The following is a 16830-nucleotide window of genomic DNA, read 5'->3' as shown; positions in this document are numbered from 1 at the left end:
GGGATGGGAAGAGAGAGAGAGAGAGAGAGAGAGAGAGAGAGAGAGAGAGAGAGAGAGAGAGGAAAGGGGGTCCTCCACCCCTACACGTGATGCCACACCCATTGATCCACAGCTGCTTTCCCCCCCTTGGATCCCCCTATCCCCCTCACCCCAACGACACCGCCGTGAGCCACACACCCACATACACACGGTGGTGGTTACCCCTTCCCTCCCCTCCTCCTCCACCATGTTTTCCTACGATACCTCCGATTCAGCTCGACTTGCCTCTACCCTCATTCACACGTCTCTCTCTCTCTCTCTCTCTCTCTCTCTCTCTCTCTCTCTCTCTCTCTCTCTCTCTCTCATCAAGACTGAGGTATCTATTATAAAATCAGAGCAGGGAATTTTCATGACATGCACAGGAGACTCATTTCTGGTATAAAGTTTCTTCTGAACAGTTGGTAAAACGTCTTCGCCTGATGGCATTAAGCAATGTGCATCTTTACTGGATTTCTATAACACTAGGCACACAACCGCTCGATGAAGTAAATTTCACTCTTCGACTCATGAACCTCTTTAGAAACTGTACATTTATCTACTCAATCGAATGGATGCATAAAATCTCGCACACTAACAAGATAAATAACGATAATCTGAACCAGCTTGTTTTTATGTTTACTAGAATTACTTCAAATCCAACGAGCCCAAAACGCTCAGCTCTATGTTGGGACTTTCCTCTTCCCACCAGATAACCTACATGACACAAGTTTTCATGTCGACAGCAGAAAACACATTTGCTATCCGTTTTCAAATTACAAAACTTAAATCAACGAAAGGAGTCCATAGGTGAACATTTCGAGTCCACGTCACCGTGGAAAAAAAAAAAAAAAAAAAAAAAAAAAAAACTATCCGATATTTACACAAATATGTTAAAAAAAACATCAATTCTCTGCATGATGTTATATTCTGAACCCATTTTTCCTGTAACCAAACAAACCAAACATCGGCAAGAACTGACGGTCCAAGTGGCCACCAATACCAAGAGCATCGGATATTCTAAATCAAGTGATATATCTTTAGCGATGAAACACTTCCACTTATATTTTAATTTCTTACTTGTGTTCACTACCCTTCGTTTCAATATGAACAACCCTAAAGTCATGTAGTACACCTTTCGGCTTGCGTTTCCTAAGTGTGATGTTTGCTTTCAGCCTACTGCCCACCAGTCCACCCAACTGTAGATGGTTACCGATGTCTGCTGGGATCAATAAAAAGGGCACTGGACTCTCACCTCCAATGACTCGTTGAGCAGCCAAAAAGTTGTTTCCTTATGGTGCCACTCCTTGCCAACGGGACAGGGGCATATGCAAATTATATAAATAAAAAAAATTATATATATATATATATATATATATATATATATATATATATATATATATATATATATACACACACACATGTGTATATATATGTGTATCAATACATTCCAGAATCTTTCATGTGAAACCTACACATTTCAATTATCATAAGAACAAGGTAAAGATTCTCCGAGCTTTAGCTTTTACTTCAGAACATGGAGAGTGAGTCAATTATTATCCTTACAAGGGACGACTTCAGAGAGATACAACACAAAGGTCACTGCCACAGTCATACTTCTTTCACTGCTGAATCATGATGAAATCCATACAGTAATCGTCCAGAACTTAGAGGTTTTATACAGCTACACAGAACTTAGTAGCAGCGCTTCCAAGTTCCCTGCAATACTAAGCCATTCACCTCCATTCACCACTATTGTAAGCACAATTTTGCTTCCTGGATACGTGTGTTCCCTTTCCAATGCCTCTTTCATGCCATTCATCCAGTGGTTTCTGGGTCTTTCCCTCACCCTAAATTCTAACTCTTGCGAAATATTCACATCTCTGCACCCAAACTATCATCCTCTATTCCCTTCATATGGCAAATCAACTCAAAGCACACCGGTTCCTTCTTTCACCTATAATAACCATTTTACCAATTCTACATTTCACCACATTCCTTATCCTTTCAGCTTCTTCTATGCCTCCATAAACTACAAAGACAGCTCACTGCAACAGCTTCAAATTTTCAAATTCATTTGTATTCCCCATCCGTACTTCCATATAGAGGAGATTTTGCCTCAACACTCCTTTCAATAATTTCCCCCTGGCTTCTATAGACACTCCCAGTGTTCTCAATCTCCTGCACATATCTGAAGGGAATGTATTCGTATGTCGATGGTGTGGGTGTCAGTAATCTGCACAGTTAATAAATATTCAGAAGAAAATGTAGGCACATCTGAATGGTGCAAGTGTGGAAGGGGTTGGTGGAAATTTGAGAATGTTTGAGGAACGAAAGTTGAGGATTTGAGTTGGGTAAATAAAGTGTTGAAGAACTGAAAGGCACCAATATTTCATGGTGCTGATTATATGAGCGAGTGCGTGACTAGGGTCTTTTAAGTATGTATGGATAAGGGAAAGGAATGGGCACGACGAATAAATATTCATTTCCATTATGGACAAGGTTATATAGGTGACTGTAATACTTGTATGTTATAACATTATTTAGTATACCAAGGAATAATGCTATTCTGAGTGAGAAAGGACATAACAGTGGAGCAATTTAATTCAGACCAGGAAAAGGATATGTGGATAAAACAGTAATGGAAATAAGTAGTGTGCTCTAAAAGAACCTAGAAAAACCTTACATTGGAACTGAGAGAGACACAAAGTGCAATGTCTTGAGGATTTATTGGGCCTAAGGTAATATGATGACACTATGATTTGTTTTAATGATGGAATTAAAGCATCCATTAGAATGTGGATGATAGTGACTGTTTTGTTGTAAAATAAGTCTGAGACAAGGGTGAGTCATGTTTCCATGGCTGTTTGATCTTTTCCGGAAGAAGTGGCAAGCGAAGTCTGATGTAGGTGCAAAGTTGTGGGATAAAAAAAAAAGAAAAAAAAAGAGAGAGAGGCCATGAATGAAGTATGTAGAGGTTGATGTTTACCAATGATGAAAAGATGATAGGTGATATTAATGAGAAGCTGAAGGGTCTGATGAAATTGTTTACAAGCAGAAAAAGTTTGAAGTTCTTTGTAAGCTGAGAAAGTTAAAGGGAATGTAGGCAATGAGAGTAAACAGAAGTCAGGTGAAAGAAAGGAAGTGAGTGACTTATAACGGGGCTTTGGAGTAAATGAATAGATGATAGGAACATGGAAGAAGGGGAGTCACAGAGAAGGTGAAGCAAGGAAGTACCAGGACTTGGCTAAAGGTCTGCACGAGAAAAAGGTTGTTCACGGATGCAACTGTTCAAGTATGAAGGGAGTGTTGGGCAACTTCTCCATAATGAAGGTAAAACTACCGAAGTTGACTGAGATGAACTGTAAGCATACCGGAAATGGACTGACAACGGTTGAATGGGAAGGGAATTCAGACACCATACAACAAAATGGAGATGGATTGTCTTAAGGATAATGTATGGTTCGGAAACTATGGAGGAGAACAAGAAGAGCAAGACAATGCTGCTTGGTAGGTACTGTAGGTATGGTGAGAGCATAAGGAGGGAGGAATGGAGGGTTTTCCTTTCTAATAATTGCAACAGGGTGTAAAGTCGAATCGAATGGTTCAGTGTTGTAAGGCCGGACCAACACTGCGCACGATTTAGTCGTGCAAATATATAGGCAGTTGACGTGAAAGCCCTCAACACACGAGGCTCTTCCTTGGTTCAGTAGTTAAAGGGTGATGGTGGTAATGACCGAATTCTTGTCATTTTCAAAACCCAGATTCCCACTGAGGGACACAGTTTAGCGTATAAAGTGTCTCTCTTTTAATCAGTCTTCTTGAATACAACTTTATAATCCGATCTGATCATAATACTGACGACAATTTTGGTAGTGGCTTCAAAATTCTTTACAACAGTCAAGATTTAAGACAACAAAATTTCTTTAGAGCGTTAGATGACTGTGCTTCAAAATAATCACAACAATGTACTGGTAGCAGCCAGAAACTCACATAATCTTCATTAAACATTTGTATCAACATTCAAGATTTTACTGATGCAATGTCTTTTGTGTACTGAGTATACATAGGATGTGAAAATTCTGACTGATTCTTCATAAAATCAGTGGCAATCCATGATATACATTAACTGTCATTAGCAGCTTATAAGTCTTATTCCATAAGTGAAAGCAGTAATGTTTAAAATAAAACTGTTCTGATCACTTTAAAAGCCAATGAACTAACCTACAGTCTAAGATAAAATCCGCTTTGCAAAAGTGAAGTGAATTAGTTTCGATGATGATCTTTTTTTTGCTAGAACCCTGGCACACATGCGACCTATTGAAATTAAAGTCAATAAAAAGGTTATTTCCTTTAAGTTTCCGGCCCCTAAGGGTATACTGTACTATTTGAGAATGGTAATGCTATAAAAATAAAGAGAAGTCCGAATTAAGAGAAATAAAGAAAAAGTAGTAAAAAAAAAAAATTTAAAACGTCATTGGGAAGCAGTTTTATCTATCTAGAAGAAGCTATTCAGATTTTCAAAAAGGAGACGGCAGTAATTATCCGGCGGATTACTATCTTCCCGCACAAACCTCCGCCTTAACCTGAAATTAACAATCTCTCACCGCTGAGGAATAGGCTTAAGATGAACAATTATCGTAAGCGCCTACAAGGAATGGGTTGGAATGACATGGGCTTGACCTTGCTTACTCCTCATTATTATTGGAAGAAAGGGAAAAGTACACTTCGCCAGAGGTCAATTACGTACTTATTAACCAGTCTATTCCTCGTTTATTTATGCACCTTCTAAAACGTATTTTTCATGAGGTCCGAATTCATCTAAGCAAAGCACGCAAAATACCACTAGAACAAAGCAAAGAAAAAAGTTGAAATGGCGAAATTCTTAAGTGGAAAAAGTTTCACTGCGTCTGTCGCCATCGAAGGATTTAAGGCTATTCATACAAATTGCTTCTGAATTCAGTACCGGACCGCAATTGTTCGTAACAAATATACAGACATACAGTTAATTTATCCACAGACACAAACTTGACAATACTTCTATACACAAAGACTTTGCCAGCGACTGAGAAAAATTAAAGAAATAGACTAAGAAAAACTTTAATAATTGGTATTAAGCAAAGGTGAGAAAAGTCAAAAAGATTAAAAAGCGAAAAAACCAAAATTATGCAAATAACTGACAGTCGATTCACTGTAAACCTGTAAATAGAGACTTCGACAGCAGCTTTAGTAACAATGACAAAAACACTGCCGAGACAGCAATTAAAATATACTGGAAAAAATCCTTCGTATCATATTTGAAATCAGGAAAATTAACTTCCACGGCGACAACATTTTGGGACACAGGCTGAAGCACAGAATAGTGTTGACACAGAATGAAGAACTAAGTAATATTTCTAAATCAACAGCATACATGCAAAAATGTCTTCTTGAGCAAAGGCCTTTTGACAAAATTTCCTCGAGAGGTAAACAGAATGACAGAAGACAAATGAACCATTCGTACCTCGGCTGTGTCGGCTTGCTTATGGAATCCCTATTTCCTCCACTCAGCCAACACGGTCCGATATAACCATAAATCTACAAGAACCACTCTACTACTCTACAGGAAATCAGGCACAGGAGAACAGCACATGGTGCTGATAAATGCTCCCACTTTTAAAGATTATGTCAGTGGTCATGAACTCCATTCTTCCTACTGTCAGTGTTGCGAATGTTTTGCGAGATTCCATATTTATTTCAGAAATAAATATGACAATTATTTAATTATTTCAACCTACAAAAATCCTTTGGGAAATGATTTTCAGCCACAAAATTCCCATTTCTCAAGATAAATACTGAGTAGTGCTTTAGTTTACCATGTTTCTTCAAAAAGTTGGCGCTTGTCAATCGACAGAAGATTTTATGTAATACAGAAAAAATCGCTGCATTTCGACAAACCCGTTATTTGCAAAGGAAAGTGACGGTGAGCTGGCTCGGTATATGGCGATACACTTTGATTTTGCAGCTTTGAGATGAATTCAACTCATTCGTAAGGGCGGGGATGAACTTAACGAAAGGTCATTATTTCCTGGTCTTTAGTAGTATTTATACTTAATTTGAGGATAACTGCGAACGTGGTGCCCAAAATACGTCCACACTGAGAAATACACGAGGACGAATGGGCACAGGAGTGGTAAAGGTACATTAGAGGATAACATATTTGTTTACTTGGACTGCAGACTTAAAACAGCGGCAGGAAAGAAAACATACAATAAAACCTACATGTAGAAAGACAGGAATCTAGGAATGAATCAATTATGAAATCTGGGCTAAAAAGCCTTGCACTGGGACACACAGCTATTCAGCGCTTAAGAAGGTGAAAGGGAGGAATTGGGGTTGGGCAACTACATACACCTCCAGAAATTAAATGAGAAGTACATACTGTATATCTAGACGTGAAAGAGAGAATACTACAGCAGGACTAAGAATGAGCAGTCAAGAAAGGTTGGACAGCGTGACGGAAACAGGGGCAGGAATGGAGGTACAGTAAAACGGTGTATAGCTTGAGGGACGCTGCAATCACAGTTTGGTAATGATGCAATAACAGCTATTAACTCCCCGCTGCCCCCATTTGGGAGAATCTAAAAAATTACCAAACGAAAGCAGACTTGCAACAGGAGGGGTCTGGCGCCCGTTTCCTAAACATTTATCAGTATGCAGTCTACCGGTAACGTTTATCAGCACCGTTCTATTGCAGTGACCATAATGAACTACTAACTTCTCCAATTCTTAATACTTCTGATATGAAGAGGAAATGGAGATCTTTGTCTTCACTGGTGAGAGTTGAGTCAACTCTGGCAATAGCACCAAAGATGATGCTGACTCACTACGCTATACTGTACAAACGGCATCAGCCTTCATTGGCCTCGGCCTTCTAACCGGTGTTGGTTTAAATCCCACATGGGGAAAATTACTTCCTCATAATTTTCTTTCTGTTTTTCAGGTCTTTCAGTAGAAAGTATACAAAATACTACGCACTCAATAAGTTTAAAGATCATTAAGGCGATTACAAAACATTTTTCAGGACAGTGCATTCAATGTGATGTGTACGCATGCATGCTGTATAAACAGTTTATGAGGTACATAAAAAAAAAAGAAAAAAAAATAGCGCCCAGGGATCACAGTGCTTCCAAGAGCCACTATGCTACTATTGCGAATCTAAAACTGAAGAAGCACCTATTGTGGACCGACCCTGGCCCATTGGAACATGATATGAACAAACTTTCATATGCATTACATGAAGCTCACTAAATAGTTCTTTAAAAGAGGATTTTCAAGTTTTTCCTCATATTCTTTTACAAACCTTTGGTGTTCTATTGCGGCCTCATCATTCCCTCTATGGCCATGGTCTGAACAAGCTTTAATCTACGCTTAATGAGGCTGACTGTATTTTAATTAAGACAAACAGTAACACTATTGTTGACAAGAAGATTTTTCAAGACTTTCCTCATGCTCATATGTAAAGTCTGGATTTCTACTTTTCCCCATCCTGGCCCCTGGGGCCAGGTTTTGAGCAAGCTTTAATCTACATTACATTGGGCTAAGTGCATATTAATTAGATAAACTAGCCTCATTGATCCTGAGAGGATGATTTTTAAAGGCTTTCCTCATATTCGCAAGTAACGCAATGGTTTCCAATTTTGCCCCATCCTGACCCTTCCGGCAACTGCTAGAACAAAGGTTATCTACATGAAACGAGTCTGACTGCATATAGATAAGACATCTGTGACCGTAATATTCTTGTGATGATTTTTTACCGGTATTTATCCCTGCTATTACAAAGTAATTCTATGGGTTTCTATTGTAGACCCATTCTTGGCAATGTTTGGAACAAACTTTAATCTACAACAAATGAGGCTGACTTCTCGATAAGAAGATTTGCTTCATTTTCTTATGTAAAACTTCGGGTTTCTACTGCTAGCCCATCCTAGCACTTGGGGCAATAGACTAAAGAAACTTCAATCCAAACATGAGGCCTGTAGCCCTGTTGTTCTTGATACGAAGATTTTTCAAGCTTTTTTCATATTCTTATGTAAAACTTTGAATCCCTCCTGTTGCCCCATCTTAGGTCTTGGGGCCATGGTCTGAACAAACCTCGGGTTATAACTGTGGGCCCCTCCAGGCCCTAGGGCCTATGCTGAAACAAAGTTTGATCTTTTCTACACAAGGAAGCCTCCCCTGAAGTTTTGTCACTTCTAGCCGAGTATTCTATAAACTTTTAGATGACCTTACCCTATCTTTACTCATTTTTAAACTTATTTCTCAATGGAAGAAAACCACGAAGGTAGTGTGCGCTATCCAAAACCGGCCCCCTCCATTTTCAACAAACTTGAATCCCCTGAACCCAAAGATGTTTTGTGACAAATTTGGTTGGAACTGATCAACTGGTTCTGGATAAGTAATAAAAAATGTGGAAAAGTGACGCCAAAAACACATTCATACAGACAGACGACAGGCACATTTGAATCGAAAGAGCTCTAACACTTTCAGCTCAGATGAATTAAACTATGAAAACACTTGGAAGCACGAACACAAAATACACTATATAATTCCATTAATACTACCAATTTTTTATTTCACGCAATAAATTTGCATATTCCTCCAGCTCACATATTTGTTACATAACATATAAACAAGTTGTATATTTTGTAAAAGCAACATACTTAAAAGTACAGACAAATAGAGTACAAGAACGGTTATTACTTACTTTAATGGGGGGCTTTTTACAATTTTTGGGTTCGATCTCCTTGGAGCGATTGTACAGGTAGTTTGATATTTCATGCTCGTTCTGACCCTCGAACGGCTGAAGTGTCTCCAAGAAATGCTGAAATGATAGAAAACATATACATACAGTTATCTGAATCTCATGGCAAATTGATCAATTTACCTTAAAATACATTTTAAAAGGAACGAGAAAAGGGAAGACATCAAATAACCACCTTGTAAACCCGAAGTAAATATCTAGCAAGATGCTAAATAAAGACCTACATATGATCTTACGAACCGCCCTTGTTTATCTAAGGTAAACAATTTACAGCAACGATACCCCAACTCACTGAGAGGACGAATTGCGATTCAAGACAGACCCCACTGTAGTGATAAACACCTAAGCGATATAGGTATTCATCATTACACTGGCGTATGTCTCTCACACACACATACACACACACACACACACACACACACACATATATATATATATATATATATATATATATATATATATATATATATATATATATATATATATATATACACATACATGTACACACACACACACATTATATATATACACACACACACACACACACACACACACACACACATATATATATATATATATATATATATATATATATATATATATATATATATATATATATATATATATATATCACACAATAAAAGTCAACAAGCATATCATATATGTATGTATATTCGTAAAAACCCATTACAACCAAACAACCTGCAATACTGCTTTAAGGATGAAAAAGAACAGCTAAAAACAATAGTATCACGTGCAACTTTCTCATCACATTCACAATTCCTAACAAAATCTTTTAAGTCTAAAACATTAGCAAGTTAATATTCCTGCAGCTAACTTCCAAGAAAGTTTATATATATATATATATATATATATATATATATATATATATATATATATATATATATATATATATATATATACATATATACATATAGTATATATATATATATATATATATATATATATATATATATATATATATATATATATATATAATGTGTGCACATGAAACAGTTAGACAAGCCTTATTGTTTCTGTATGGTGTGAAAATCAGTAAAGAGGAGGCCGTTAGCCACGTAGTTTTTGCTACCACTACAAGAATATAAAAAGAGCCCATCAAGAGTAAGGGCAAAAACTTCAGTACGTTTTAAAAACTACATTAATGAAACGCAACAGTTCCAAGACCCGTAAGATCTCTTCTTATGGTGCAATAACTACAAGCTAAGTTAAAAGTCCAAAGAAAGAGAAAGGTGAATGGCTGCTCACAATGAAACTGTCAAATCACCGTTCACTCACTAATTAAGAAAACTGTAGTTATCCATTCAACATTTCAACGGTCCTTTTAAGATCTGCCCCACAAGTAACATACAACAAACAATACAACTATTATTTCCACACTTTTATTCAAAATAGTCATTGGCTTCATGAGAGCGCCAACTTTTATTTACTTTTCGTGTCTCCTGCTGTTCTAGAATATTTCGCTCGCTCTCTTGCCTGTAAATACTGTGGTGGTTTTGTGGATATGAACATAAATAGATCGCTGCTCGTATCACCCCTTCACTGTATACTTTCACCTAATGTCTTTTTTATCTACGTTTCAGCGTCACCCATACTGACATTTTGCAATCTCATCGGGATACAGCGCAGCATGATCATATTTGCACGAATTATCAGACTTTTCCTACTAAGCATGGGTCACGACAGGTTGCATCGACATTCATTTTTTCAAACCACCTCTGCACTAAGGCAAAAGTAACAACAGCATTTGTATTTCATTTTTATCGGACAGGGAATAGATTTTCGGGCTTTATAGTACGTATATTACCAATAAACCATTTAGGGTAATCTAACTTTCTAAAACACGTCTTTATCTACAGAACATGGATTGTTCGTAAAATGTGACGTGACGAGAAATCCGACCACTTCAAGCTTATGCTTTCTTTATCTTCAGAGAAGAAGTGTGAACTTATTTGAATGAGTAGGTTTCCTGAACACTTAAAGACCACTTGATTACAATACTGTACCTAATTTACACAGAAAAAACGTCAACAGCATATATTAGCCAAGGAGAATCGTACTCAACTGTCGCAAAGAAATTTTGATTCAAAGTATTAAAAAAAAGTTACTAAAATCAGGTGAGCCCATCGAACCACATTTTTGTTGAAAAATGTATCTTTATGAGTAATAACATTACCATTACTGCACAATCGAAAGAGATCTAAGATTACAATGGAGAGTAAAGGAAATAATTATTCTAATGGGTGTCATTTTCTATTGACAGTAACCTTCATGTGGATGGATGAAGGGACAGATGAGTATGGGACTAGGGCAACAGGCAACAGGCACTAGTATACTGTAGTTCCCAAAGGGTTTTTCAGGCCTTTATGAAATGTGGAACTGGTAAACAAACACCTGAGAATACGGAAACATATCGTAACTGATAATTTTTCTGTTATGAACAAAAATTAGAAACCCTATTCCCGAAACTTATTTTGTTCTTGATATGCGCCGCATAAAACAATCCTATGAGAAGAGGCAGATGTAAAGTCAGCCTCTTTGTCTCGTTAGAGAAAGCGAAACGTCGGTACGAAACAAAGGGTCCAAAAGGAATATATATATCTGCCCTATGTACCAAGGAGTCTTCATTTACCATTTGGTGTTATTTCACCCGGCTTTCGGCTGAAATCAGATCGCAGGTGTCTTTGAACATTAAGTTAGTTCATCATACAGACACCTATCCCATAATCACAATCTTACTTCCCTCGTCGACTTTTGTAAAACTATACTTTCAGAATCTTCTAGGTAAGTCATTTCTTCTTTTACAAACCTAAACCCGTCTCAGAAACACTAAAATGGAACTAGGGCATCTACTAGTAGACAAAAAATGATCAATAAAATTGTGGCAAGCAGATAGCATATCCAGGCTGGCGCTTTTTTGGTGGGTTTAAAGAGTCCGTCAAGTAACCTAATACATCCTTTGCCTCTTCAGTTCATTCACATGCCACTAAGGAGGGGGCGGGAGGGCGGGGCGGCATCTTGCAAAATGAAGTTCGTCAAACCAGACAGAGAGAGAGAGATACGCAAATAATTCTGACACGTCTCCGAATAGGTCATTCTCGTCTAACACACGGACACCTAATGAATACTCCACATATATGTGTGTATGTATGTGTGTGTGTGTGTGTGTATATATATATATATATATATATATATATATATATATATATATATATATATATATATATATATATATATATATGATATATATATATATATATATGACTATTTATCACATCACCGTGATTCATATACAATCAGAAAGCTACAAACGTCCTTTAATATCCAATTCGCTCTACCTCGGAAATAATATATTTTCATTTATGTTACCGAAGGGGAATTTTTTAGTTGATAATAAGTCCACCGTCCCGTGGGGTCGAACCAGCGACGGACGAGGAATCAGGACTACAGGGACGCACTAACGCAGTCGCTGGTTGACCCCACGGGACGGTGGACTTATTATCAACTAAAAAATTCCCCTTCGGTAACATATATGAAAATATATTATTTCCGAGGTAGAGCGAATTGATATTAAAGGACGTTTGTAGCTTTCTGATTATATATATATATATATATATATATATATATATATATATATATATATATATATATATATATATATATATATATATATATATATAACAAAAAATGGACCTCAGATGAAGAGATGCGACCTGTAGTGAATTGTGTGGTTAAATCAGGAAGAGGAAAAGAGAGGCAGCGCTGACTTACACAAGAGAGAAACGTTTATCTAAGGAACAGAATGCTTGTGGAATAACTGTTGACGACTTTACGACGACAATAAAGAGGATGAAGAATGAAAAGGTTACCCATTAAGGAATTTGTACGTGGTGACAGTGCATTTGATTGGCAGACTAGGGTTTGTAGGATAAGCCTGGATAAGGGAGAGGCTTTAAGGTAAAAGTGATAAGCGTGACTTTAAGAATGACTGAGATGCTAGCACGGCAGGATTTTGACAGGGAAATAAGAGATGACAGTAGGACTGAGAGAGGAACAAAAGTGTGGATTTAGACTTGGAATAGGCTATGTTGACCACTTGGTGTTTGTTACTGAATAGTTATGTGATAAGTCTGACAGTAAAAGAAAGCTATGTGTGTCATTCCCGAAATTAGGAAAATCTCATGACAGCTGATAAAGAGGCATAGAGAGTGCTGTGGCTATATGGTAAATAAAATAAGCTGGTATGAGCAATAAGTTTTTGTGATTGAATAAAGACAAAAAAATATGTAGATGGAAGAAGTACCTGACTGAACAAAAGTGGATCTGAGACATGGGTGTGTCATGTCTCCCATTGCTGATCAATATCTTTTTTGGATGAAGTGTTGTGAAATTTCAAAGAGAGTAGATGTCAGCATAGGATATTAAAACGAGTCGTGTATGGGTTGTGGGTGGAGGGCTAATGTTTGCAGATAATATAATACTGTCTGGGGATAGTGAAGAGAAACAGTCCAAGCTAGTCATTCCGGAAAGTGTTTGCAAGAGGACGTCAAGAGTAATGGGGCAAGAGCAAGGTAATGATGGTATATGGAAACCTGGAAGATGGAGCAATGGTGTTAACATGGATGGCAGACAAATGAAAGTTGTCGTTTTGTTAAACGTATTTGGGGAAAAAAATGATGATAGCTTTAAGGAAGAGGCAGGTCACAGAACAGGTGAAAAAAGGAGGTAGAAGGTATGCAAAAGACTTAGCGTTAGATCCAAAGAAGCCAACGCCAGAATGCGTGCAGTGTTCGTTGAACTCACTTTCATTTATGGGAGTGAAGTGTGGATGTTGAATGTGAATGCAAGGAAAACGGTTGAAGCTATGAGATGGACTGAGTATCATATGTGGTTAGAGAAGAATAATAAAAAATGTGAGATAGGTGGAAGTGTCTGCAAGTGGCAAAAAGGTTTTAGCACAAGTGAAAGAATTGATCAGCGCTTCAAAATGGTTTTATGTGGAATGACTGAAAGACAATAGGTTTCTGCACAGGTTCACCCACATTCAACTAGTTGAAAGTTTGAATGTGAAAATGACCGCTGTGTTGTTTTATCTGGAGCCAAGCTCTTGTTACTGGAAAAGACTTCGTGATGCACGTGCATAAAAGTTAACACACATATGCATGTATGATGTATGCATGTATGTGTAAACACACATATGCATGTATGATGTATGCATGTATGTATGTTTCCTAATTATCAAATTTGACAGCCATCACACAATCAACAATGTTTCTATTAATTTTCATAAATGTTTTCTTGATAGAAATTACTAATTTTTTGTCTGAAAAAGTCTCGTCACTTAGATCCACCAGCCCACAATCAAAATCCAACTACATCCTACCAGTCTTTTATATCTCATTCTATACTTTACTTTATCATGAATATCCTTTTAATAACAACAAGGAGTTTTACTGTTTCGTAACTAGAGACGATGGGTTTAAACATAATATGTGCTACTAAATACTCTAAACAAAACACCACAGGCTCCACATATAAATCTTCACTCCAGAATTCTTATTCATACATTCAACAAATTTCATAAAGGAAATTTCATAATGCACACCAGATTCAGCCATTCGCTCCCTTGCAGAACACGACTGCTGTTGCCCTATCAGACTTCTGTCCACTGTATAGCTGCTTTTTAAGTGCTCTTCCAACCCCCTTCAATGGTTGTTCATGAAATAATCTCCACTCTACGATCTACTACTATTCTTCACACTAAGACATTTAACAAAAAATTCAGTAAAATTTACGTCGGATATATCAGAACTGTTGGATTACTTTTACCATCATGATGGAATGCCTCACTAACAATCGGTCATTTTCTTAATGAAGGCTCTGTAGCCTGTCAGTTCCTCTGAAATTCCTATTAAAATCATTTTCCTTCACTCGGACTGTTCAAACACAGAATATCTAGATTAAAAGTTCTGGCTCTTCATTAGCATTAGCCCCTGTATTTGGTTCTCTTCTCTGTGGCAATTCACCTTCAACGTGAGTCTTTGTCATTAAACGACAACACTTCAACCAATTTTAGTTTCCACTTCTCATTGAGCTCATAATTTTATTCTCATGAGTCCATTTGATTCATTCATCAGACTTACCTATCCGCCAGGCCACCAACTGAACCTCACCATACTATTACCTTGTTTCAAAATACTGAACTCAAGACTATAAGTTCCATTTTACCTTGATAAATCCTTTTCTTTTATTTTAATCTCACCCTATTCATTTTCCTGAATGACCAAGGTCACAATTCTCCTCCCCACTCACATTCACTTCTAGTAGATAAGTGCACAGTATATCTCCACAACTTCCTGCCACAACTATCTTCACCCGTTATAAAATCAGTAAAATTTACGTCTGATTCCTAAAGAACCTTGATGAAATGGTTTAGTAAATGGCTGGAAGCATTAAATAAATAAACTCGCAAAAAATTTGTTACTTTAAGCTGATCACATCTTTCACGTCAGTATAAGCTGTTTGATGATTTTATTTACATATCTACCGCTTTCTTTTAATAATTAAACATTTCATAACTGCGATGTAAATAGACTAAGAAAAAAACAGGTATCGTCATTCAGAGATTTAGGCCACTCTAGTAACAAAATTGATGCCATACAGGCAATAAGCACCACATCGCGAAATAACTCTCATTTACTTCAAAAGGGTCAAAACGGTTGTCTTTTACGCTACAGTGTTGTCCAATGCTGAATTGATGGTCAGTGTACTGTATATCCTCGAGTGCCACAGAAAGTTTCCTTTGACATTATCCAGTCCTTTATTTCAGTGTGAGAGAATCTGGATATCCCAAAACCCTCCTTTTTCACAGACGACATTCTAGTGGTTAAAAGATCGTTTGCACAGTATTAAGCTTTAATGAATATAAACAAATAAAAACTCTGTAAAATTCTACTTGTATAGATGTATGTTGGGTATCATGAAATTTCGAGATTCAAGGTATTCGTGTAAAGGCTTTATTGTTGAAGTTAATGTTATTACTAGATCCTTGAATAGAGGAGGGTTCCAGCTTTGGTCAACAATGAAGGGGCTGACTTATTTAGTTTATTTTTCAAGTTTCCTCCCTCACTTTTATCGGAACATCCGTAAACCATTCTTGTTTTTTTATCCCAAAAATATCGAGCTGGTTCGTTAAAGTCCCTCGTGATAATATTTTTGGACTTTCCATCTCGTGTCACTTTGCGTCATTACTCGCATAAACATATTCATGGGCGTGACTTCAGTTGTTGTAATAGATTAACATGCATGTAGATTAAACTGAGGTGACTTAGATTCTTTACCTCTGACATTTAGACTACTAGCAGGGTCTCAGTCGAGTTGAGTCAAGTAATGTCGAACGTTGACAGTCTGAAGATAAAAGATATTGTAAAATATTTTTTAGTCTGGTGTTGAATCGAAACTTTCATTAAATACGCTAGTACGAGAGAGAGAGAGAGAGAGAGAGAGAGAGAGAGAGAGAGAGAGAGAGAGAGAGAGAGAGAGAGAGAGAGAGAGAGAGAATTATCATGGTAATCAACAGGATGTTAAAAAATATTACAGCAAAGAAAGATTATGAGTAAATAGAATGATTTTTTGTGGGTGGGTGTTTACAGCATTTGCCAATGTCAATAACCCTGGAAGTTTTTCTTTACATTTTACGATTCTTTATAAATATCGTTCTTCAAATTGAACTCTTACGGATGTTAAAGGTTTCCTGAATACACATCCAACGATTCTAAATGCACCAGTAATATATCTTGAGGGTATTGGTACATATTCTACCTAATATATTTAAGATACCTTCGACCGCAGTTAACATTTTTCTCATTAAATTTGACGAATAATTTGTTAAAGCGTAATACTATGCAAACGATCTTCAAACCGTTTTGTTTTCACTAGAATGTCGTCTGTGAAAAAGGAGAGTTTTGGGATATCCATAAATATGAGTCCGA

The 16830-nt window shown here is 37.0% G+C and overlaps 1 protein-coding gene across 1 annotated transcript in view; it reads right to left on the bottom strand.

Annotated features, from left to right (window-relative positions):
- LOC136842589 (son of sevenless homolog 2-like) overlaps window positions 1-16830 on the bottom strand; it is a 553642-nt gene that overhangs the window by 74574 nt on the left and 462238 nt on the right. The window contains 1 exon segment of the mRNA XM_067110139.1: window positions 8762-8878. Within this exon segment, the coding sequence (XP_066966240.1) occupies window positions 8762-8878 (117 nt within the window).

This window comes from Macrobrachium rosenbergii, chromosome 10 (assembly GCF_040412425.1).
Source record: "Macrobrachium rosenbergii isolate ZJJX-2024 chromosome 10, ASM4041242v1, whole genome shotgun sequence".
Classification (NCBI taxonomy): domain Eukaryota; kingdom Metazoa; phylum Arthropoda; class Malacostraca; order Decapoda; family Palaemonidae; genus Macrobrachium; species Macrobrachium rosenbergii.
This window is presented reverse-complemented; position numbering and strand designations above follow the sequence as displayed.